The sequence below is a fragment of the Canis lupus genome, chromosome 7 (assembly GCF_003254725.2).
Source record: "Canis lupus dingo isolate Sandy chromosome 7, ASM325472v2, whole genome shotgun sequence".
Lineage (NCBI taxonomy): Eukaryota > Metazoa > Chordata > Mammalia > Carnivora > Canidae > Canis > Canis lupus.
Window position 1 is genome coordinate 43,421,948 of NC_064249.1, and position 26,735 is coordinate 43,448,682.

General features: G+C 37.6%; 1 protein-coding gene across 5 annotated transcripts in view; it reads left to right on the forward strand.

The window, feature by feature from the left end:
- SMAD2 (SMAD family member 2) overlaps window positions 1-20,038 on the forward strand; it is a 78,054-nt gene extending 58,016 nt beyond the window's left edge. For 3 of the 5 annotated variants that reach the window (XM_025428951.3, XM_025428947.3, XM_035719167.2), the window contains 5 exons: window positions 6,583-6,636; window positions 7,959-8,171; window positions 10,860-10,997; window positions 11,175-11,319; window positions 15,053-20,038. In XM_025428951.3, coding sequence (XP_025284736.1) covers window positions 6,583-6,636; window positions 7,959-8,171; window positions 10,860-10,997; window positions 11,175-11,319; window positions 15,053-15,176 — 674 coding nt within the window. In that variant the 3' untranslated portion in view covers window positions 15,177-20,038. The remainder of the gene's footprint in view (window positions 1-6,582; window positions 6,637-7,958; window positions 8,172-10,859; window positions 10,998-11,174; window positions 11,320-15,052) is intronic. The other 2 variants (XM_035719170.2, XM_049112657.1) reach the window with 1 other exon arrangement.
- The last annotated feature ends 6,697 nt before the right edge of the window (window positions 20,039-26,735 follow it).

Genomic DNA, 26,735 nt, shown 5'->3' on the forward strand with positions numbered 1-26,735 from the left:
TCTGGAATTCCTTCAGATTAATCAAATATATTTATATTTGAATCCATTCTGTTCACTCTCTTGACTTTTCAACAGTACCACTTAGTAGTTTTCTCTCGGTGGGTGATCTCGTTATTACAAGGTATGTTCCAGGTTTGTTGCCTTCTGCTTACATTATTAAGTTGTAATATTTTACAACTTCATGCACAGCTAACACCAGCTTCATCCCCTGCCTGTTGTCTGTGCTGCCCTTGTCATTTGTCTTACCTACACGTGTCTGTAAACCCCACAGTATCTTATTTTTGCCTTAGACTCTGAGAGGTGTTTTTGTTTTGTTTTGTTTTGTTTTGTTTTTAATTTTTAATGGATTAACAAGTAACTTTTTGTATTGACCTGCATATTTACTTTTCTGCTCTTCCTTCCATTCCTCTAGACATTTGTCCAGTTGTCTTGGGACCACTTGTTGAAGAGCCCTTTCTTTCTCCATTGACTTACCTTGGCTCCTTTGTTGAAAAATCAAGTGATATAAGTGGGTCTAACTTTTGGTCCCTTTTAAACCAGTTCAGTGAATTCATTTCAGATTATCTATTTTTCAGTTTTACAATTTCCATTTTAAAGTCTTTATCTGTTAATTGCAGTATTAGCTTCATATGTAGTTTGCTTCTGTTCACTTATTTTTCCATTAAGGGTCAGTTTTTCCTACTACTTTGCATGTTTCATATCGTTTTTTGTTTTTGTTTTTGTTTGAATTGGATGCTGGGTATTGTGTCTAATATAATACTAGAGAGTAATATAGATAATATTCTCCCGTGGAAAGCCTTCCCCTTTTCTCTTTCTAGTTGCTAAGTTGAAGAGCTGATCTGTTCCACATGATTAGGAGTTGAGTTGGTTAGGGGTGATGATTTGATGTTTTAATTAATGTCAGATCACTACAGGCTTGAAGATAGGGGCAACCTCCTACCTCAGCAGGTTTTCGGATACAAGTATGGCAAGACTGCAGGATCTCCTAAAACTTTCTGTGCCACCTTGTACTCAGCTAAAAACATGTGGGTTGGAATTAGCTGATGAAGAGCAGGACTGCCTCCATGCTTGGGCTTCTCAGATTCCATTTACCTGCACTTGGCCATTAAAATGTTAGTTGATTTTTTTCTTTGGCAAGCCCAGTCCTGTGTGTATCTGTGTCCTAATTTGGCAGGTGCTCACAGGGATGAAGATGGTCCCCACTTTCTGCTTCTATAGGAAGACTTCACCCTCTTCTGCAAACTAGTTCACTTAGACTTAAATAGATCTATAGCTTTTCGGTAACTCTAAAGAAAAACAAAATTGTTTTAGTGTTTCTGATATTTTCTTATGATTATTTTAGGAGCCAGGGTTTTTCTCTGTCTTCTACATTCTAGTTACAAGGGAACTCTGTAGAAATTGTTAATAAAAAGAGAAGAAAAGCACCTTTATTCTCATTATAAACAGAATTCATGCTCATTGCAAATTTGAAAATGCAGGGGACATAGTAAGAAACACAAGAAAAAAATATTTTTTGAGCTGGAATTGACAAATTACATATAATTTGTCTTTTATTTATTTATTTTTTGCTTTATCTAGTATTTCTACCATTCTGTGTCAAAAGGGATTTTTTGCAGATGAAATTATGCTGAAACATTTTGAATTCTACTCTAAGTGAATATTCATTATAAAAAATAAGGTAAAACAAGAAAATATAAGATTCCATTAATTTCCATTATCTAGCAGTAATTATACTCTTAATTTTAAAAGACTCAGTGTTTACAAAAAATAAAAATAAAACACAACACTGAAATAGACATCATAGAAAAAGAGCTAAAAAGTGACAAATTTGGACTTAGGATGTCAGATTCTGTACATCCTTTTTTTTAAAGATTTTATTTATTTATTCATGAGAGACACACACAGAGGCAGAGACACAGGCAGAGGGAGAAGCAGACTCTGTGCAGGGAGCCTGATGTGGGACTCAATCCTGGGACCCCAGGATCATGCCCTGGGCCGAAGGGAGGTGTTCAACTGCTGAGCTACCCAGGTGTCCCTATACATTCTTTTCGTGACTACTGCAGTAGACTTCCTCTGGCTGATTTCAGAACATAGGGAGAAATGCATGCTTTTAAGATACATTGCTGAGGTAGGACTTGCTTGGTGATTAGGTAGGGCCAAAGCTGAAGGAGTACCCCAGCATGATTCCAAGTTTTTTTTGAAAGGTTTGTAAAAGCACGGTCTGTATTCAGTAAATTAGATTTTTTAAAGCTTGCTTTTTAAAGCTTTTTTTTTGGTCTAAAAACGAAATAGTAGATGATTTCAGTTCTTCAGGATTTTCTCTAATACGAAAGCAAAGGTATACATTTAAGACCTGGAACTGTCCTTTTGTATATACCTTACAAAAGAATAATTCTCTTTTTATTGCTTTCATTTGCATGCTATTAATCTATGGTTGGCTGATTTACTCAAACTTATTAATATATTTTTAGCCATTAATTTTGCTCAAGAAATTCAAACTAATTTTAATACTCCTTGAAAAAGTCCTAACATTAAATACTAAACATGTAATTCATCTCATACTAAATGAATTCCACTTGGAGCAAACATTTAAATATAAAAAATGAAACCCTGTAATTTTTAGTCTTTGACAATGAGGAGTTTTTAAAATAACCCGAGCAAGAAATAAGTAAAATATAAAACCATCAGAGAAAATATTGACAAATTTGAATAAATAAGATTTGAAATGTTACCACCACACCTATTAAAATGGCCACAGTCCAAACACTGGCAAGGCCTAATGCTTGTGAGGATGTAGAATGACAGGAACTCTCATTCACTGCTGGTGTACAGCTCCTCTGGAAGACACATTGGCAACTTCTTACAAAACTAAACATTCTCTCACTATATGATCCAACAGTCATACTCCATAGTGTTTACCCAAAAGAGCTGAAAATTTATGGACACACAGAAGCATGAAATGGTTGTGTATATATAGCAGCTTTTTCATAAATGCCAAAACTTGGAAGCACCCAGGTGAGTGGACAGATAAACAGTACATCCAGAGAATGGACTACTACTCAGCACTAAAAAGAGATGAGCTACCACGTCATGAAAAGACATGGAGGAACCTTAAATACATATTGCAAGTGAAAGAAGCCAGTCTTTGTAAAGGCTACATACTGTATGATTCCAACTGTATGACATTTTGGAAAGGGGGAGACTATAGACATAATTAAAATATCTGTGATTTCCAGGGGCCAAAGGGGAGGAAGAAATAAAGAGAGCACAGGGGATTTTTAGAGTAGTGAAGCTATTTTGTATGATACTACATTGTGAATATATGTTATTATGTGTTTGTCAAAATCCATAGAATGTACAACACCAAGAATGAACTCTGATGTAAACTATGGGCTCTGAATGATAATAATGTGTCCACGTCAGTTTCTTGATAGCAACAAATGAAACATTGTGGTGTTAAATACTCATTGCTGGGGACATTGTACATGTATAAATACATGGGTATATGGCATTTCTTGGTACTTTCTGCTAACTTTTTGCTGTGGACCTAGAACTGCTAAAAGTATTGTCTCATTTAAAAAATTAATGTTGGGGCATCCAGGTGGCTCAGTGGTTGAGCATCTGCCTTTGGCTCAGGTCTTGTTCCGGGGTCCTGGGATCAAGTCCTGCATCGGGCTCCCCACAGGGAGCCTGCCTCTCCTCTGCTATGTCTTTACCTCTGCTGTGTCTCTGCCTCTCCCTGTGTGTCTCTTATGAATAAATAAATAAAATAAAAACATCTTTAAAACTAAAAAAAAATTAATGTCACCTTGAAGGCTATATCAAAAGAAACAAAAACTCAGAGAAATATTTGCAAAGGAATGACCAGTCTAATTGATTTCAAAATTTAAAACCAATTATAAATCAGGAAGAAAAAGATAATAGATAATAGAAAAATAGACAAAACGTGTATGAATGCACTATAACAAAAATTAAAATTAAAAAATAGAGTAAGCAAATGTCAAAAGGTAGAGGTAGTGCACAGTGTGAAGAAACAGGAGCTCATCAGTTGTTGGTGGGACTAAACATTTTGGGAGGTGGGAAGTACTTTGGCACTTATAAAAAATTTAATACACATTCCTTTTGATCTAAAGCTTCCTTGTTGAAAAATGAATCCTCCAACTAAATGCAAATTTGTATGCTATGATATACGAGGATTCCTCTAGATGTTTTAGCTGCCAGTACTACTAGTAACCACTGCCTAAATACTGAGGATATTTATTACTTCTCATTACCAGAAGTTTCAGACTTCAGTAGTAGCATGAATATATGAGTAACTAATAGTTTAATTATCAATTAACCTGCCTCTCTACAAAAAAGTTTCAAATAAATTGTTAGCTTTATTTAACTTTGTAAAATTTTATGTATGATTATAATGAAACATTCTTCTAAATCTGTAATTCTAACTGATCATTTCTATTAAGTGATAAGTATTTAATAGAGGGATCAGTAGTTAAGAGATGTGAATAATTGGGCAGTTTCCTCCATTTCTCACAGTAGCTTTGTTTATTCTATATCAGCTTCAGGAAATGGTGAGTTTTATTTCATTGTTCTAAATATATTTTGACCTTTCTTAGTTGGATCTGTTATGACTTGCCAACAGATTTTTCAAACTGAGGAACAAAAAAAGAACTTAAGAACTTAATTTTATTATGGAAGATTGTTCTGTCTTCTAAAAAATAATTATCACCTGTTCTGTATTTTTGGGTCATCTGTGTACTGAGGGTTGCCATTCCATGTGTGTCACCTGGTATTTTATGTCATGGTTATCATGATGTGGGGAGGCTGGGGTCTGATCTGTCATGCTACATCTACACTATTGCTATCATGTTTTTTTTTACATAACTTTCCTAAAACATGTAAAAAAGATCAGAAAACGAAATGTACTCTGTAATTACAGCATTAATTAACAACATTTGCAACAAATGTGTTTTGAAAATTATGGAATTCAGTGGAATATTCTCCGAGTAATTGTTTTTTCTCTGTGTGTTTTTTTTTCTTATTTTTATATATTTCTGTCCCCTCTCTTTATTTTCTTGACTAGGTTTGACCTGTTTACCTAAAACTGGAACAAATGGATAATTTTCTAAGAAAATAGAATTCACCAAAACTGACTTTAGAAAATAGAGCTATCTTAACAATAAATGTTCATTGAAGAAACAGAGAAATGTCTTAGGGTAAACCCTAGAAAATTACTAACTGCAAACAATTTTGCACAGGAATTCTACCAAACTATTAAGAAATATTTTATTACAGAGCTATTTATACTTTTTATAGAATATAAAAAAGATAAAGCTTTTAGATTGTCTTCTTGGGGCGGTGTAACATTGCACTTACAATGTAAGTCTACAGACCAGCATCGTTTGAGATTATTGATGCAAAAATGCTACATAGGGAATTTTATCTCTCATCCCCAAATCCACATCATATTTAATGGGTAAATACTAGAAATATCCCCTTAATTTAAGACTAAGTCAAGAATATCCAACTGTCATGATCGTTTTATCAAAGTGTGACACACCCCAAAAATGGATAAAACACATGAAAGATTTTTAAAATTCTGCTTAATCAAAATTATGAGGAGTCGTAAGACAGATGACCAAATATTTACAACCAATAACATAAAAGGACTAATAGCTCCAGTACATAAAGAGCCTCCTGTAAATCGGTGAGAAGAGTGACCTGCATCACTGTAGAAACGAGCAAAAAGACTATTCACAGAAAGGAAATAAAATATCAAGAGGTATAAAGCTGCTTGCTCCATGTCATTTATAAGTGAAAAACGAATTAAAACTGCTTGTTAAAACCATGTTTTTACCTGTTAATGATAAAACATAAGCATCCCCTCACATTTATGTTGCCACAGGGAATGTAAACTGGTACAACCTCTATAGGTGACAGTTTAGGCAAAATCTTTCAAAATCATAGATGTTTATAGCTTTTTGACTTGGCAGTTTCTCTTTTAAATGGTCAATACTTGATTGAAAAAGTATGTAAAATGTACAAGATTAGTCACTGCAGTCTTGGTTCATAAAGCAGAAGATTGAAAATAGTCTGAGTATCCATCAGTATAGGATCATAATACGCCATAATGTGAGGTTACGTGGCTAATGTGTGAAGAGAGAGAAATAGGGACACATCAACATTCTTGATAGAGTAAGGAACATAAAATTATGCTAAGTTAGAACTGTTACATTTGTATATAAAAAGCAAGGTGGGGAGCACAGAAAACATATTTGTTTATGTGGTTCGAATATTTCTGGAAGGATATACAAGAAACTGGTAACATAGGCAGCCTTTGGGAAGGGGAAGCTAGGACCGTTTATACTCTTGTACCTTTTATATATCAAAGTCTTTATATTTCAAAATTAAATTCTCATATAGCAGTTGCATATTTAGAATTCTTAGGATGTAAACTTATCTGTATTATTTGTTTTAGTTAATTACAACCAGATGTAACTCCTCCCCCCCAATTATATTATTTGGTCAGAAGTTCTGGAAATTCTTGCACATCTATTACAAGATTGAATCCTTTTGTTTCAGGATCTCCAGCAGAACTATCTCCTACTACTCTTTCCCCGGTTAATCATAGTTTGGGTAAGTTGCAAATACTCCTCCCACTCCCCACCGTTTTACTCTGTTACTCTGAGGTTATATTTCATGTATATGATAAACAGATTCCAGTGAATAGTCAAATGATTGTTTAAATTCGTGCTTCTTAAAAATAATAATTTGTCTTGATACTACTAAAACTGTTTTCAACTGGCATATATGAGCATAAAAACCTAATCTTTCTATTCATGGAAATCATTCTTTCTGGAAAGTTTTATGACCTATTATGGCTAGATTTATATGGACATGTTTATTTTAGGATATATTTTGTAATCACAATTATTTTAAGAGGTATATATCCATACATATACACACATGTATGAGGTATGGGAGAGGGGTGTGTGTGTGTGTGTGTGTGTACATTGTGTAGTCCATTCCTGGACTTCATTTTACCTCAGTATTTCAGAATGTCACTTCAGTTTCTACACATTAGGAATTTATTCTAAAAATTATCATTTTTTTCATGATATTCCTTGTGTCTTTAATTTTATTTGAGAGCACAGAGAGAGAGAGAGAATACAAGCAGTGGGAGGGGCAGAGGGAGAAACAGACTCCCCACTTTGCAGAGAGCAGGACATCATAGGGCTTGATCCCAAGTCTCCAGGATCATGACCTGAGCTGAAGGCAGACTCTTAACCAACTAAGCCACCTAGGCAACCCCCCTTGTGTCTTTTAATCAATGATAGAAGTTAAATTTATGTGGTCCTAGTTTTCCCATGAAATATGTAGATTCTTTTGATTCCATATTCTGTCTCCACTTGCATGCTTTTTGTGTTTTATTACTTTCTGTTCTTTGTGTATGCGTGGGTTTTCTATTTTTGTAACTAGGGTAACTCACGGAAAATCTCCTGTTAAAATAGACAATGTCAAAAATATGTCGTATTTTGTATCCTATTATATAGAATTTTGCTTCTTGTGGCTTTTGACTCAATCCTTGCTCTAGCTTTATTCCACTCCCATCCTATCCCAAAATTAGTTTTATTATGCAAGTTGATTGACTTTGCCTACCATGGTTTTATATTTGAACAGGAACTTGGATAAAACTACTAGTAGAACATGACCCACCATAAAGTAAAAAAGATGGCTTGAAGATTAGATGACTTAATGAGATGGGGGATATTTGAAACATTGAAAATCTGGTATGATCTAATGGAAACTGGCGTTTGTGCTGTAGTCAGCTTCCTGAGCAGTAGCCAGTGTAGGCTGGCATAGAACATGTACAGATATATGATGATATTCAATCTCTTTTTGGCTTGAACTGTTCACACAACATTTCTTGCTTTTATGGGTTTGGTTTTTTTCCCCAGATTTGCAGCCAGTTACTTACTCAGAACCTGCATTTTGGTGTTCAATAGCATATTATGAATTAAACCAGAGGGTTGGCGAGACCTTCCACGCATCACAGCCCTCACTCACTGTAGACGGTTTCACAGATCCATCCAACTCAGAGAGGTTCTGCCTAGGGTTGCTCTCCAACGTCAACCGAAATGCGACTGTAGAAATGACAAGAAGACATATAGGTATGTTTTTCCCTTTGTGAAGAACCAGTGCCATATATACTCATAATGTGAGCGCTGTGTGGTTTACCACATCAAGAGAGGGTGTGCAATGTCCCCTGCCTCATCTTTGGCAGGTGAAGTGCATGGCTTTGCTGCTTTAATAGATCTGCAGGATCTTCAGCCTCTCTTTATTTGGCACCCTTGATACTGGGAAGTCCTTCAGTAAATGTGTTAAAATTACTTTGCTGAGTCTCTACCAGTCATAAGATTATCATGTTCAGATTTCAGAATTATAATTTTAGCAAATCATGACTTTTTTTCAGTTTGTTGGCATCTCCTAGTTTTTCCCCTTTCAATGAGTTCATATATTAAAGAGTTAAATCTACTCACCATTAATCTGAAGCAAGAGATTTTAAACAAGAACAGCTATTTAGCACATAGCTCAAAAAATAATTCAGAGGATCTCCAGACATCGTAGTCTCAGTACCCTTTTAGCAATTTTGTGAGGTCAAACGATTTTCATAATGTTACTAAGATCCTGTTTTCCTTTTTCACTCTGGTTCACTTATGAATGTACAGTGAAATATTCCAGAAGCTACAAGGCATGTGATTTTACAAGCAACTACATGTAGAGTCTGACAAGAATCCAACTCTCTTCTGTTAAAGCCAGACATTAGAGAGAGTTATAAAATATGAAGCATTGCTGTTCCCACTAATTTGAGGGGGAAGGGAAATAGTTATTTTTCATAACCTTGTTATTTTTGTTAATATGTAATAGGTCTATTATTTAGATTTCTAAATGAATTAATGCATTTTTAAATCTCAGTTTTAGTATCAAATGTGGTAAGTTTCCATAGATGTAATCCACACAAACAACGACTCTTTGGGGTCTCCTGTATTTTTGTTGGCAGTGGGGTAAAAAAAAGTTTGAGTGCCACTAATCTAATTGGACATAGTTCTCATTACCTTAAAGTAACCCTTTGTAACAATAGTTTGCTTCTGTTTCTGATGAATTAAACCATCACTTCTCGTGAGAAGTAAAACTGGTCACTAAAGAGTGAGTGCAATTCTGCACAATGCTGTGACTTTGCTCTGGGTGGAATTTCTGAAGTCTTGCTTGATGTGTAAAGTTTGGATAATCTTAGGTGTCTTGTGGGTCAGGAAGGCTTCTGAATACCCACCCGACCCTTAACTAAAATACTTCTCTTTTTGCCTGTGTTTTAATTGGGGTGCTACATGCAGGTTTAATGGAGGATTTCCTCTACCATATATACTTCTCTGCACAATTTTAGATTGCTGTAATTATTGGATTGTCTTTTTCCTTTGATTTCTAACTTATTGGGTGGTTTCAATTAGAGCCTGGAAAATCTCTACTTTCTGGATTTAATCTTTTCCTGATGGTCAGGTACATATTTGATGGTCTTACAGTATTCTAGGGTCATGAGATCAGGGTGTCAGGTTCTGTGTTGATGTATTATTAAATCTGGCCTGTAGGTGATTCTGTTAGTTTTCTTGTGCTGGATAACACGTTAATACACACCTACCAGCCTGAAACAACAAAAATTTGTGATGTCACAGTTACTGCAGGTCAGGAGTCTAGGCATGGGTTAGAAATCTCCTCTGGGTCTCATGAGGGGAGACCATGGTGTTGACTGAGCTGTGTTCTTGTCTGGAGCTTTAAGTCCTCTCCAAGCTCACATGATTGTTGCAGAGTCCGCTTCTCTGAAGTTGTAGCCCCAAGGTCCTCATTTCTTGCACTGTTCATTGAAAGCTTCTCTGAGTAGCTAGAGGCCATTGGCATTCCTTGCCACAAGCCGCAGAGAATCTCTGCTGTTGAACCCTCCCTCTCACATTTTGAATCCACTTTCACCAGGGACAATCCACTCTGTTCTAAGATACATCACCTGATTAAGTCAGGCCCTTTACTTGAGGTCAGCTGATTTGAGACCTTAATTACATCTGGAAAACTCCTTATTAACAGCAGATTCATGCTTGACTGAATAATAGAGATGCATATACACCAAGGGTGAGAATCTTAGGTGCTGTCTCAGATCTCTGCCTTTCACAGTTGGCTTTTTAAAATTCTTATGTCTCTAATTAATTTTGTGTGTGTTTGATTTGTTAGATTCTGAAAGAAGTCTATTAAAATCTCCCAGCATAATTTTTTCTCACCTAATTCTGCTTATCTATATAGGGATTTGGTCATCACCTTAACATGTAATTTTATTTTATTTTTTATTTTATTTATTTTATAACGTAATTTTAAAAAGGGCAAATGACTCTAACCTCTTGATTTATATTTGCTTTTTTCTTAACGTTGGTGGGATTGTTAAGGAAATACAGTTTATTACAGTGAATGCATGTTTATCCAAAGAGTTTTAATTCCTTCAAACATAATTTCTTTTACTTATTTTAGAATATATAATTTGTATGAAATTCTTTGTTTTACTAGCCATGTGTTTTTCTGCATTTTCTCAATACCTTGGGCAAGCATTTATTATTTTTTGAAATCAATAAAATCATTGTTAAAAAATACTTAGAACGATATAGAGTGGTATATTTCAAAGTTAGACTTCAGAAAACCATTACTGTGGAAAAGGTTATCAAAATACCTTCTATCACTTTAAGACTCGTCCAAGAGAGACTCTTCCAAAGCGATGCTGAAACAGGAAATGTTATAAAACTGATCCCATATGTATTTTGTTTTAGGAAGAGGAGTACGCTTATATTACATAGGTGGAGAGGTTTTTGCTGAGTGCCTAAGTGATAGTGCAATCTTTGTGCAGAGCCCCAACTGTAACCAGAGATACGGCTGGCACCCTGCGACAGTGTGTAAAATTCCACCAGGTATGGATCCACCAGTGTTAATAAACCCTCAATGTGCCGAATTTTTCTGGTTGCTGTTAATTTTAGGAATCAGGAGATGATTTGCATACTTGTATTTTAAGACAAGTAGCCCTTTAAAAATTCTTGTCTTATAATGATACTCTTTTTTTACACAGTTTTTACTTTTTTCAATCCTAGGCTGTAATCTGAAGATCTTCAACAATCAGGAATTTGCTGCTCTCCTGGCTCAGTCTGTTAATCAGGGTTTTGAAGCCGTGTATCAGCTAACTAGAATGTGCACCATAAGAATGAGTTTTGTGAAAGGATGGGGAGCAGAATACCGGTATGAAAAACATACTCAGTTCTTCAATTTCCACAATGTAATTCTTTTTTCTTCTATCCTTTGGTTCTCGTGGAGTTTCCACGTATCCCTAAGCTTATGGAGTCAGAAGAGCATATGCAAAGTAACATGAGGAACTTGGAGGTCTCTGCCTTTGAAACCCCTGCAAATGCCTGTGCTGGCATTGTAGAGGACAGAATTAAACCCTGTTCAGACATGCACTGTAATGTAGTGCAGAGTATTAAATACCATAAAAGAGGTATATTTGAAGGCTAATGTCAGTTTGTAGAAGGAGAGACATTTTCCCGGGGGCTCAGGGAAGGCTTCCAGTAGAGATGGCACATGATCTAGGTTGTGAAAGATGCCTAGGATTTCAGGTTGGTATGAGGGGTTGCGAAACTATGATGCTGACACTAGCATACAGTTCAGTTCAGCTGGAGTACAGAAAGTAAGAATATATCTGGACAGATCATTAGAGACCAGTGGAATGTAAGGTTAAGAGGTAGAGCTTCATTCAGTAATAGAAGGGCATACTTGGCAGATGTCAGGTGCTGTGCCGTGTTTTCAGTGCAGGACATCACACATTGCGGCCTGGCTAAGAATCACTATTTCTATTGTCTCTTTTTATATGGTTGCAAAAAGTAGTTCAGACTAATACTTAGTTGGAAATAGGCGTAGAAAAGATTTGAGAATTTGCCTAGGGGCACTCTCTACATGGTGGAGAGGAGTCCATGGAGATGGACTTGAGGAGAGCTTTCCTTGCCTCTTAACGCCCTCTCCAAGGGTGGTAGTAACATTACAAAACTGAGTTCTACAGAAGTTAGGTTGTCAGCGGAGGATAAAGCAAGTTAGGTTATTACCAAATTAAAGCATGGACTGGATTCCACATGAGAGGAACAGAAGACTCCCTTAGCATATTTAAGGCTGGAACCATGAGTAAAGTACTTAGTCCTCCTCCAGCTAGTTTTGCTCACTGTGAGCACTCGCATGCAAAGGTATTCATGTACAGTAGTCATCATATTCCTGTTTCTTACCTGGCAGTTTGAGCCTCTTCTTCAGAATGTGTTTCATTTCATTTGGACTTGATTCTCTACCTTCAACAAATTTGGGGAGGTGTGTGTCTCTTGAGATGGTGAAACCTGAGGTCTGCTGGGTGAATACTTTTATAAAAATCAATACTGTTTCGTATATTTGTATCCTAGAATAAAGACTTGTCTTTATTTTGGCCAGGTTATAATTGTAGAAAAATTCATTTAATCATTTCCCTTTTAAGGTGTGATGCTTTAAAAGAGCACAGAGCTCCTTTTTGCTTTGGGCTTGAATTGGCCTGAGTTGATATTAAAAATTAGATTGAGGTGGCACCATCTGATACCAGGCTTTTAGGTCACAGGTTTTTTTTCTTCAAAAGATGAGAATTACAGAACACGATAGTAGAAATTTAGTGCCATTAAACATGAACTGCCGAGAGCGGGGAGACTTACACGTGTGTTTATAGCTCTCCTGCCAAGGGCAGTTTTACTTGGTGGAAGAGAGGTGCTGCCCTGGGTGCACTGTGCACTCTGCCATTCTTAAACCTGGGGAGAATTTAAAAACTGTAATGATGAGAAGCGGTAACATACAGTATGTTTTTATTGGTATATAGTCAGATAGATCTACTTTGGGTAGTAAACTAGTTTCCTTTAACATCTATAGATCAGAATAATGTCAGGTACCTGCTCTCTGTGAACTGTTGGTGGTTACCAGGAACCTTTTATCCTTAATGATGCTGGAGCTGTGGGGGTAGATCTCAGGGCAAGATTTCTCAAACTGTTTTTCAGTTTCTTTATTACCAGCATATTTGCCAGCATAAAAATCAGGAAATGTAGTAAGCAATATAGATGTGCAAAGAGTTTATATATTTAACTGAAGAAATATGTCTGAGTTAAGTGAATTGTTACTGAAGTGAATAAATAGGTAGGGGATAAATAATGTTTTGGGTGCATTTCTGTGCCCAAACAAGACCACTGACAGTATTCTGAAACCTACTCCCCATTCAGTGACTGGATTAGGAATGATTCCCAAAGGTTCATCTGATGAACCTTCTGACTGAAATGATCTGACCGAAAACAAACTGAGAAGTACCCAGAATTCAGCAAATGACAGAATCAAAATTCAAAGAGATCTTGGCAAAAGCCTGCAGAAGGCCTGATCTGAGGGAGAGCTAGAAAGCAGGAGAAACTTCTTTGAGAAACAACAGGAAGAACAGAGGGTGGCAGATGGAGAAGGGTCAGTCTGGCCTCTGCCTCCTGGATTACATGAGCTAACTTGTACAGTGTGCCAGTGCAATGCTAAGCTGCATAAGCCAAAATGTACTGTCCGAATCAAAATACGACCATGGGTTTGTACAGGTCAGATTTGAGACTGTTCCTCAAATCTGTCATGTTTTAGGAATGATCCCATATCAACATCTTAGTGTATGTCTCAGACCCCGAGACAAGGATTCAAATGCTAGGAGTTGGTTCAGGAAATGGAGGACGCACTGGTAAGGAAGGAGGAAATAGAGAAGTGAGGTAGGGGAGGGAAGGCAGCCAAAACCATTATTAAGCCTGCTGCTGTGTTGGGTGGGTCATTAGAGCTTATTCCCCTAGGAAAACATGGGAAACTGTAATGAACGTACAGAATTATCCCACCCAGAAGGAAAGGAAACCGGGTGTTTAAATGCCAGTTCCCATGTCATTGGGTAAGAGCTGCTCCTGGGGAGGTAATTTCCTAGCATTTGTGGTCTGCACATGTGGCCCGAGCAGAGAAGTTGTTAGGCACAGGAATTCAGAGATACGCGATTGTTAGTCGGCAAGAGAATGCTGAAAACTCCAGAGGGTACAGTGCGGCACTGACACCATCTGCTATAGAAAACCACAACCTTTGAGATGCAGTTTTAAGTTATAGTGAGCATGTGTCACTTGGAGCTGAAGGTTTGATAATGGCCTTTTCTTGTGTTTGTAGGGCGGTCACAGTGAAGCAGCAAGCAGACTCGCTGACTTACTGTAGATAATAAATAAGACAGAACTCAGATCAGTATGTGAGCAAGTGACGGGACGTCACTAAACAGTTTGTAGTTCCCAGAGTCCCATTATGTCGAAATGCTGGAGGTGTTTCTATTAAAAGCTTGCACCCATGTTTCTAACAGAGATGTTTCATTGGCCTTGTCAGGGAAGGCCGACCTCTAGCTCTGAACATTCTGTGATAAGCTTTGGTCAGAATTCTGTTTTGTTTTGGTACACTTGAAATTTGAACCCTGTTCTATTTAGACTTGACTTGGTATTTGAGGATCCTCTGCTCTGCGATTGATTAATCAGTAGGGTGACTGTGTTTTTTGGTTTGCTTGGGACAGTCCTGGTTTGAGTCCCTTGTTCCTGGCCTGATTATTAATAGTGACTATTCATTCACTCTGAAAGGTGTCTCGTTTTAGTTGGTAAGTAGTCAGGTCACCCTCCTAATTTTAATTTGAAGAGAAATGAATGTTTTTGTTAATTTCTTTAAAAGCAAAAAAAAAATAAAAGTCACTAGAAGTATTTTGTTAGACTTGGAGGATTAAATAATTTTCAGAGTAATAGCTATTCAGACTTCATACTTGTCCTAAAGAATGTAGGCTTTAGTATATACAGCCTTTTAATTTAACTAAATTCTTAATGCATGTTGTTGAACATCGCCATATTCTTTTAATTTCATAATTATTTTCTTGTATTCTTTTAAATAGAAGGCAGACGGTAACGAGCACTCCTTGCTGGATTGAACTTCATCTGAATGGACCTCTACAGTGGTTGGACAAAGTATTAACTCAGATGGGATCCCCTTCAGTGCGTTGCTCAAGCATGTCATAAAGCTTCGTCACCACTCAGATCCCATCAAAAGACTTAATGTAACAACTCTTCTGTCATAGTATTTGTGTGTGGTCCCCATGGACTGGTTACTGTCCAAAAATTCAAGAAAGAAAAACAGCACTTGAGGTCTCATCAATTGAAGCACCTTGTGGAATCGGTTTCCTATATTCAAATATTAGATGGGAAAATTAGTGTCTAGAAATACCCTCCCATACAGGAGAAAAAGAAGATTTTAAAGACTTAACTGATGTCTTGGTGGGCATAAAACTGAATGTCCCAAAGGTCTATTAATAACAGTAGTAGTTATGTGTACAGGTAACGTATCATGATCCAGTATCACAGTATTGTGCTGTTTATATACATTTTTAGTTTGCATAAATTAGGTGTGTGTGTGTGTGCTGCTTCTTGATTTAGGCAAGCCTTTATAAAGTTACAGTACCTAATCTGTTATTCCCACCTCTCCGTTATTTTTGTGTGTCTTTTTTAATATATAATATATATCAAGATTTTCAAATTATCATTTAGAAGCAGAGTTCCCTTGTAGAAAAACTAATTTTTTTGCCTTTTACCAAAAATAAACCCTTGGGGGAAGAAAAGTGGATTAACTTTTGAAATCCTTGACCTTAATGTGTTCAATGGGTCTTATAAACATTCATCTTGTGTTATTTACTGCTACATCTCACTGTATGGAAACTTTGCAGAAAATCTTTCCAGACCTCTTCTCCTTCCACTTTTGCCCTGATACCAAAACTGTGTAGCATGATATCCATCACTAGTAATGGTGGCACTGATACTGCCAGCACCAGTTAATTCTGGGGCACAGTGCAAGTTCCTATGGAGTAAGTCCCTTTGTCTTAACAACAGATTTCAATGGATAGTAATAGACTTGTGTAACCAAGCAGTCTGTTGATTTATCCTTACACCTCATAAAAACACAAATGGCAGTATAATTATTTTCAGGGATATGCTACAATTGCTTCAGTATATTTATCCTTTTTTTAAAGCCAATCTATAGATATAAACACTCTTTTTTAAAAGCTATTTTAAAATATTTCAATAGCAGACCTAGTGCTCTCTGAGTTTCATTTGATTTAATTACCAGATTGTATTATGAAATGGACCTTTTGTAATTGTAATTGTGTCTGCAAAATACCTACAAGAGTGATGCTGAGGTATGATCAGCAGATAAGGGTCATCTGTTTTTAAAGTATGTTGTATTAAATTTATAAAAAATCTATGTTATTTTACCTAATTATGAATTCAGAATTTTAAAAATTGGGGAGAAGCAGTTTAGCAAGTTTTTTAGCTTCTAATTACCTACAGTCTGAGCTGTTCTTAACTAATCCTGAATGTGTGGTTGACTATTATAACCAATGACATTTTATGCTCTGTGGTGAGAGAAGATTCCAGAAGCTCTGTTGGTAGTCCATTTGGTGGCAGACAATCCTTGTTTGATGTTGACTCTGCAGTTTAAATGCTTCTTGTTTGCATCTCTTTAGAAATGGGGATAGCCACTCCCAACCCCCTTCTAGTAAATTTTCAGGTTTTTGGAGATAGACACTTTTGGTACTTACTTTTTGAAACCATGTTCAGCTGTCTCTACAGGTATCATTTTCAATATTCACAGCATTTGAATGTTTTCTACTAGATACTGCCCCGTTTTCCTATATTTGTGAGTACATGTTAGTGTTCATGCAGACTTGGTAGTCATTTTTAATTCTTTCAGCAAATATTTACTGTTCACCTGTTATGTGCACCAGGAACTTTCTTGACGTTGGGTAAAAGTGAACAAGACAGATCCAGTCCCAGCCCTGGCCAAGACTTCAGTTACTGTTGTAACCCTTAGTTAGTTCATTTGTCTATGAGGGAGATAAGCAGGTAGAGCTTATGGTAGAGCACAGCAAGAAAGGCTTCTCTAAAGAAGCGATGCTTGAGCGGACATCTGATGTGAGAAGGGAGCAAGCCACGGGGAGACCCCCAGGAGATTGGTGTTCCTGGCATGGAGAAAGGCACCAAATGCCAAGGCTCATTGTGAAAGAAACTCATTATTAGTTATTAATGCTTACCCCGAAGTCTCTACAGAGATCCAAACTCGAGGACCAAAAGCATTCTATAATTTCTAATAGTTGAGGGTGGCCTTACTTTGTCGGTTCATATGTCCTAGGTATGACTGTCAGACCAGCAGCCTCTGCCCTTTGGAAGGCTTGAACTTCTGTGAGAACTGGTGGTGATGCTGGGAACGGTTGTGGGTGCAGAAAACAACTTTGAAAGTGGCAGAAGGGCCTGGCAGTCACTCACTCTTGGATTGAGGTGGTAGGTGAAGCAGTGCCAACGACAGCATTCCAGTAGTGATTACATCTCCATAACTGTGTTGAGGTTCTTCCCTACAGTATTGAACTGGGACTCAACTCTTTAGAAATACCTGTTGTACTGAGCACTTAGACCTGTCGAGCAGTTGCCCTGGTGTTTAACGATCTTACGTGTTTTTTTGGAGATGCTATTTCTTACATTCTGTCCTGTCTACTGTGGCCTACATTTTGTTGATTTTCCCCCCTCTTTATTGGGGCTTTCATTCTTCTAAATGATGAGTTCTCTTTGATGTTGAATTTTGCTTCTATTTAAATTAGCAACATTATTTAGAATTCCCCTCCCACAGTGGTCACTTTCTTTGTTTCACATGAGAACTGATAAACATGTTTCAGTCCCATTTCTAAACTGGATGGTGGTCTGCACAGTCAAATCTATAGATGCCGTGGGGAATCGGGAGGCTGGTGGTGTTCCCATGTTCCCATTGACTTTGGTTTAACTAGTGGCAGCTTCGTTTTTACCCTGTAATGGAGTTATATAGAGATTTCTTTCTTCCTTTTTTTTTTTTTTTTAAGAGTTTTACTGCTTTTTTAGAAAAAAAAAAGTTTGAAAAGTCTGTGTAAGTACTGTTTAGGATTAGAACATATGAGTGGACTTCGGCCCCCCCTTTGGAACAACCCTGCTTGTGTTCTTTCCTTCTATTTCAGAGAAACTTCCTGATTATATTTGAACTACACCAGTTATACTAATTACACATTATGTCATCCATTCACTCAGTAAACATTTATTGATGTATCCCTTTATCCGGCCACGGTGGTAGGTGCTGAGTAATGAAGAGATGGCTAGGATTTAGTCTGGCCCTCAAGCTGTGGGGTTATTCCTCACTCAGGACCTGCCACTTTGCCAGAAGGAATCTTCCCTAATTTTTCTTGAAAGCTAAATATTCTTATTCAGTACTCCTAGTCTGTATTCCAAGTACATAATTGCGAATTGTTTAATATCTAGGGTTTTTTTTTTTTAATCTTAAACTGTATCGGTTTTGCTTGATTCATCTGCCTTTACACTTGTCATATTTTCTCCTTTGTCAAAATTATTTTAATTCCAGTTTATTTGTGCCTTTTAGGTCGGTTTCAATCAAGACCAAGACTTTGAAGGTGAAAAACAATCAGTCTGGTCTCTCGCTAATTGAAATCAAGTAAAAGACTATATGTGCCCAGATGGTTTCTCTACCTCTTCCAAAAGCTGTCCAAATACACCTTTAAGATCTTTTTGTGTTTTGTTGTTTCTCTTCTCTCTTCTCTCCTGTCTCCTGTCTCCTCTCTCCTCTCCTCTTCTCTTCTCCCTTTCTTTCTACACTTGGAGCATTTATTCAGTACTCACTACTCTCCTGGTCTGGTTGATGGTGAGTTATAAAGTAAGAGAATGTTCACCTTATTTAAAATTTGTCTTTGTGTTCATCTTTTGTAGCTGCACATGATGATTTCATAGACTGCCTCCTTCCACACCATTGATAACTAGATAGTCTGTGGACATAAGCAGCACAGGATCTTTTCTCTTACTCTGATCCAACTCATCGATGTTCAGACATGACAAATTATTGCCCAGTTTCTTTGCTTCATGAGCGTTTCTCTGCTAAATTCTTAATATTTATCAACTGAATTGTATTTTTCCTCTCCTCATCACAGAATGTATCCCTTGTGGTCTTACTGGTTGCCCTCCTCCGTGCCAGCCATGTTTTATCTGCAGACATCAGAATGTTTTCTCTCCATTGAACTCTACTAAAGATGAAAAAGATGGTGCTTTTCATACCCAGGGTCCTAATTTCTTCACCATGAAGGTTGATTTTGTTCCCATTGGTCAGTCACCTAAATCTTAAAAATGGCTCTTCAGTTAAATGTCTTTGTGACTAGCAAATAGCATGAATTACAGATTCTATTTTAAATTACGTTTAGGATTAGGAACTTTTCCAGCAGTTGCAGCCAATGGTTTCCTGTAATACTAGCCCATTTCCACCTTGGAGCATATTGGATTGTTGTATTTAGTACAGGCAAGAGTAACGATGGTAGTGAGTGGTCTCTAGGTAGTCAGAATCCTACTAATGAGTTCCTTTTATTTCTTCCTTTTCAAGTTTTCATGAATATTCTATCTGTTCAGACTACCTTTTATGTATGGAGATTGAGGGGCAGATCATCTCTTGGAGTGGAATTCCTGTGTTTGGAGCCTCAACCAGGAAATGTCAGCTATACTAGATATAGACAGCTTCATAATAACCTTTGTAATAAGAACTTGTCTAATGTGTTCATATAATTTCTTGAGAAGAACCGTTTTATCTTGGATATTATAGGTAACTTTATATATAGCAAAACTGCCTTAAATCTTTTTAGTAGGAAATAAATTATATAAAGTGTGTGTATGCATTATGTATACCTACGCACTCCTAGAAAAACCTGAACACAGCGTAGGGGTCATTTATCTGCTTACGTTTTAACACCGTTGAATGATTCTGTTGTTTAAAATCTCTAACCTCAGTAAAAGTTCCCTAATTTGCTTGTGGACATTTTCCTTTCAGATCTTCAGAGTTATTTATTTATTCTGCCAGAGTTGTGATTTGGTGGTTCAGTTAGTATGCCATTTTTAAGGCAGCTTGATAATTAAGAATGATAACTGGAATTCATTAACATCAAAAAGAGCTGCAGTAGACACTCATTCATTAAATTATTATATATCCAGTGGTCTCTGAAAGGTACTAGTTGAGGGTTAACTTTTTTGTTATTAGATTGCCCCCCCCCCCCACTTTTCCCTCTTGCTTTAAGATTGCTAAGCTGCTTAAGATACTGTGGCAAGTAGCACCACTGAGTCAAGTTCTCCTGTAGTCATGGGCAGCCTAAGGTGGCTGAGACCTAATTTTTTTTTTTAGCTGTGCTCAACAGAAATGGATTTTCCCAAGTTCTTTGGGTCATCTCCGGTTCATAGAGGATCTGTCCAGAGTGTGTTAGCCTTACTTAGTTAACTTCAGTGTTGATTGGTTTGCTGCCATGAGATCCATAACAGATCCCAAATTTCAGCCACTGGTTGCGATGTAAGGGCCCTTGGAAGAAAAATGCTGCTGCTGATGGGAATGAGGATTCATGAATACCACACAAAGGACTTTTAGATTTTTCTTCAAAACAATTCCTGGAAGATGATGTTCTCTCCTACCCTCCAGAAAGAAGAAAAAAGCTCTTAGTCTTCTTTAGAATTTTCACTTTGCTCTTTTGGGTGGGTGGGGGGCGATTAGGGATTTACTTCCTATTTCTACTTAAAGATGGTGGTTTATTGAGCCAGGAAATTCATAATATGTTGATAAAATGATGAAAGTGAAGTTTTAGAATTCTAAAAATACTTCATTATGTACTTCCCATTTCACACTCCACTTTTCTTCTTTCTGTGGCTTTAAAGCTTTTGGCTATTTTACACTTAGTCACTAGATAACTTGCCATATTTCTGGTTCTATATTAAGTTCTACCCTTTACAATGCCATAGCAGAAAGTTGATTCTCAGCATCTGTCTGTAGGGATAGAAATCTTACTAAAGTCTCTTCTCCCAAAGAGATTTTACCTTTTTCAATAAGTCCCTTAAGAACTACATTTGTCCATCTTATTTACAGTTTTGGATTGTTCAAACAAAAAACATACATTAGTGAGAAAGGATGGGGTGCTTTTCTGGTGAATGTATGTACCTGCTTTAAGAATGTAGTCATTTGTTGGTTTATGTAACTATACATACAGATTAATTAAAATTGGGGAAAATAATCACATATGTAGCAAGTAGGTAAACCTGCATGGATTTAGGGTTTTTTTTTTTTTTTTTTTTTTTTAAATCCTATTTGTTGGCAAAATGCAGAACCCAAATTGGTCACTTTTTAGACCAACTTTACCTCAGGTTTCCTTTTTGCTTTTCTGACCCTGACCTTTAAGGCATAAATATTTGTATCTTTTTATTAGTGATAGTGAAGCTGTGACACTAACCATTTTTATACAAGAGGGCAAAACAAGGAAAACTAGAGTAAGATGAAAGCAGTTCTTCAGTTGTTGAACTAGATCCCAGCATTGTAGGCAAAATAAAAATGTGCACATCTGAGAATACTCCTTGCCGTCTCTTCCCAAGGCCATCTCTTCTGGCAGAAGGCTGTTATAAGTAACAATTCAGGGCCTTTGTAATCTGAGGAGAATATCTCCAGTTGGCAATCTTTTCAATAGATGAAGCAAGAATGTGGGAAATAGTTGGCAATGAGTGTTTTCACCTAAAAAAAGAAAATGAAAAGACATATAAAATTGAATTATTTATTTGGCTCTGAAAATCTCATAAAGATTCAGTGAAATACTATATAACTGGACAAAACCAGGAGAACCTTTAGAGCATTTGTCTGAAAACAGGTTTCAAGAATGAACTTTTATATACACCAATCACTCATTTGCTTAGGTACCACTGACTGTTCTTAGAATTGACACCGTTAAATAAGGTGTGTGTGGACTTCCCAGGAGCTAGCCATTAGCAAGTGTCCTCAAAAAATTTTTTGAGCTGATGCCCTCGTAGGTAGCTTTACGCTCTTGAAAATTTTTACCATTTTCTTAGTGATCCGAAGGGAAGAGTGAGTGCTGTGCTCAGGGTGACCGACGGCCCCAGGGTGCTTGGGTCTGGGCCATTTCCTGGACGCAGGACTTTGACTTTCAGACCCGGGGAAGTCCTGGGCACAGCAGGAACGGTCACCCTAGGTGTTCTTGTGATTGACCCTCACTCCCTTAAACGTTGTGATGTTGCAGTTAACGTTCAGCTGTCTTAGGGCTGTCAACATTGCTGATACCTGGATGTGTGTCCTCCAATTATTTACTGTGGGTGAATTGTGAGATTCACAACCAACAACTGCTAAGGCACCAGCATGATGGTGAGACTAACCCTTAGTAATTCAGGGAAGGTAAGCGGGGGCTTAATGAAACACAGAAGAGGCAAGAGAGTGAAGTTCCTCAGAACCTGTGTGTGTATGTAAGTACAAATCATTTGTTGATGGGGTTAAGTCTAATAGGAAGTTGACCTTTTTCACATCGCAGTAAGAGAAAACCAAGTGGGATTGTGGATTCCTTCTTGCTTGAGGGAGAATCTGGCCTTTGATGCTCTACCCTCCTCTACACTCCCCAGACTGTCCTGCTCAGGAAGCTGAACGCAGTGTCCATTCTCAGTGATTGTTGTATTGAGATTACTGCATGTATCAGCCAACGGCAGGTGAAGGAATTGGATGTCCTGATCCAGACTGAGCAGTGGCCTCAGTACCCGTAGCCCCCTGCCCTTCAGGTGCTTACCAACCAGAACAGCAACCCCAGGAGCTGAGATTTTTCTAGTATAGCATTAATTTTGTAATGCAATATGCTGGATGCAGAGTCTGTTGTTGTTTGCCTGTGGTCCTCAGAGACTGCATCCTCCGTGCACTGTGATGTAGATGGTAGATGTGTTCTTTGTAAGCTTTAATCCTATGGTTGTCAAGAGTACCATGTGGTTCCACTGTTTTGTTTTGTTTTTTTAAACGATGAGCTGAGGCTTTATTGCAGCTGGTTTTCAAGTTAAAATTGTGAAATACTGGTTTCCTTCCCCACCTCCCTCCCCGCCCACACCAAATATTTTAGTCTATTTAAAGTACAAAAAAAAAAAATAGTTCTACTTAAGAAAACATTGCTTAAATGTCCTGTGATTTCTGGTCAATTTTTATATATATTTGTGTGTGTCTGTATGTGCTTTCACTTTTTACCTTGTTTGCTCTCTACCTGTGTTAACAGTACTTTCACCATTGAAAGGTGAACATTTTTCCTAGCATTAAAAAAAAAAAAAGCCATTTGAGTTGTTTACCATGTTATTATGGGACTAATTTTTAATTGTTTTAATTGATTTTCTTTTAAACTGGTCTTTTTTAGAGGGGGTTTATATTTTGCTGTCCATGCCCTAAGTTATATGGAAACAGAAATTTGTATGTATTTCACATACTGGTGCAGTATGATATTAAGAGCTCATCTTTTTTTTAAGTTTTGTGCTATATAAAAAGTTTACTGCTCCCCGACCCCCACCCCGCAGACAGCACTGCTTAATACTACCACATCCTCCAACACACATAAGGCCTACCCCACAGTGCTGGGAAGTTACACATTATAGTTTATTCTGGAGCCTGCTTGTGTCAAATTAATGGTCTCTGATACACATCTGTGCTACAGACAAAAAATAGACTAGAAAGTGAAATTCACATTTAGTCTCTAATGCACTCTTAGCAAAACAAACTTTTGTAAGATTCCATTGAAAAAATCTTAGGTAAGAGGCAGCTTACTCATAAGTAGTTACATTGTCATGAAGTCATTGAAAACACTAAAAAAACTATTAGACCAGCTAGTTCCCTTGTGCCTTGCAGGAGAGGAATCAGTACTTCTCTGGTTAGCCGACTGCTCTCTTCTAATCACTGAAAACAGACACACTTTAGGATGTAACACAAGGGGTCTCAGAAGCCGAAGTCTGCTCCTCTTGCTTGGCATTGAAGGGCCCAGGCACTGGCAAGGCTTCATCAGCGATGGTGCATTGGTAGAAACCTATGTGAGCAAATCCTACTCCAATTACTCTAAAAAGTATATAACTCTATAAACAATCCATAGGGAGCCTTCCTCTGACCAGCACCTCACTGCGCTTGGCTCTAGAGGAGCTGGTGCACCCTTTAGACGGCTAGAGGAGATGCTTTTCCACTGTCACCTCACCCTGGGAACATTCCTGCTCATTAACCTGTTAGTGATACTGGTTATCAGCATGGGGAGATTCTCATTAGAACCAATGTCCGTAATTGCACATACTCATCAAGAGGCTAAAGAGTAGGGGAGTCATATGTGGTATGTTTGGGTTTTATCCCCATTGGCAAATCCTTTTTTCCCCCTCACTTCAAAATAGATTGAAAGCCCCTTAATTTGGGAAGCAGGCGTATTACCATCAAACTGGTCTGTTCTAGTGGGGATATTTTAAGTGCCTAGTGTGTCCAAGGTGAAGACCGTGTTCATTTGCTACTCAGGAACATACCTGCACCATGCAATTGTCCTGCTTCCTTCCTAACAGACTCACCCTTTTCATCAAAATGTAAAGATGAGCCCAGTGTGAAAATTAAAAGTTGACAAATGTAGGAATCCAAAAGAAATCAAAGACATACATAAAAGCTACTTTCTGCTACGATGACTAGGTTTGGGAATGTTTGGTAGAATTGGTTTAAGTGATGGTTATTTTCTAAAAAAAAAAAGCAAATGCCATGCCGGTTTGCACATAGGAAGACAATTTACATTTTTCAAGTTGGTCACATTATTAGAAGGCAAGAATACTGAATCCCACCTGTGTGGGTAACAAGGTCAATGATAAGCCACAACAGACTAAGCCTGCCTTTGGGAAGCTGCAAGTCCCAGAATGAGTGCCTGTGCTCACCAGGGCAAGCCACATGACTTTGTGCTTGGTTATGGGATAAGTGGAGCTTGAAGTAGGGGTTGGTCACTGCTCTTACATTCTGGCTTCAGTAGTTTTGTTAGCTTGCCTCTGCACCTACCTTAATCCCAAGAGGCAATAAGATAGCTCGGGAAGTGTCGAATGTAGTTTAGGAAAAATGATCACAGAGGAAGGGGAAGGTGCTTCTGAATAATGTGCAGTAAGAGGGTGGACAAAATCCCATCAAAGCATGGTATCCAAAAACGCATGGAATGTGGTTGGATGGAGAGGACTTGAGAAGCTGCTCAAAATGAGATCTTGGAGCCAGACTCGCTCGTGGCTTTGAATGTGTGTGAAAGCTGGGCGACATCACTGGGCTACTGCTATGTATGGTGAGCAGAAAACTGACTGCCACCAGCTAGGTGGATGCTAGCCCACATCCCATGGGAGAGCCTGGGTCTCCAGGGGGTAGAAGCCAGGGATAGCTGTGTAACACCTGGAGTTTCTTCATGGACAGTGAGCTCGTGTGCTACCCTGCAGGCAGTCTGGGAGAATTCTGAGCCCTAGCCGAGGCTTGTTTGGGTGTGGGAAGTTGAAACACATTGGTGTGTGTATTAACTGAAACAACTTTCTGCTCCCTTACAGCTGGAAATGATTAACATGGAATTTTATGCAGAATTCTGTGTATATGTAGAATTCTGTGTATATGTAGATTTTTCTGATGAAAAATAGCCATCATCAGAGGCCTTAACCACTGCCCAACAGCGATTCTCCGTTGAGACTACCTATGTTGAACCTTAGCTAGAATTTACTCTGATTTTAAATCTTGTTCAGGTTTTACTCCTGAGATACCTTATCTCTAAACTATACTTGATCCCACTTTTAAATAAAAATGCCATGTAAATAAGATTTTAATGCAAATGGTGACCCACTTCAAAATGTTTGAAGTTTTTCAGTGTGTTTGCTGCAGTGGCAGAAATGAAGAATTAAACAACTCTCACTTAACATCTGGGATAAAAGTATTCTAGGTCCTTTTTATGTTGAAAATATTTCTCTCGAAAAACCAACAACCAGATTTGTTGTCTTTATTTTACCCAAGAACCACAAACTACATCGTTCCAACTTTTAAATCAAGATCTTGAATAATAGCATGTGGTAGCACCACATTTTAAAAACGTACTTAGTCCATCACAAACACATTTTCTAAGGAATTGAATTTTATAGAGATAATTGAATGCTTTCATCTGTAACAGAATTAGTGGCCTGCAAACCGCTGTGGTTTCTTCCTAGGCTCTGAAGTTGTCAAAGGGGATTTTCCACTGCAAGTTACTTGTATAAAGGAAGTACCAGGCAGTTTTTAAACTCAGTTTAAAAACTTAAATTCAGTTTTTAAACTCTCAAATGACGGCCGCTGACAAACAGTTATACTCTAAAAACTGAACTATTTTATGAACTAAAGCATTATTTTCTTATCTTCTTTCAGTATCCAATAGGTGCTTATGTTTTACATAAATATAAAATCAAATATGTTAATAAAATCGAGTGAGATTTGGCAAACTAAATTTGGAGTTTCTAGCAATGTCTTTTTATAACCTCTCTCATGGTGCGATTGTTCATCTGCCAGACGTCAGCTTCCTTCTCTCTGTGTCCTGTTTGCTGTTTTTCTGCTCTACCCCTAGAAACCCTTAGAAAACTGCCGTTATCTTAGAATATCTCACCGATTTATTTCTTAATTTTTAAAGAACTGAAATCACAAACACCCTAAGAACCTGGGTGGTTACTACG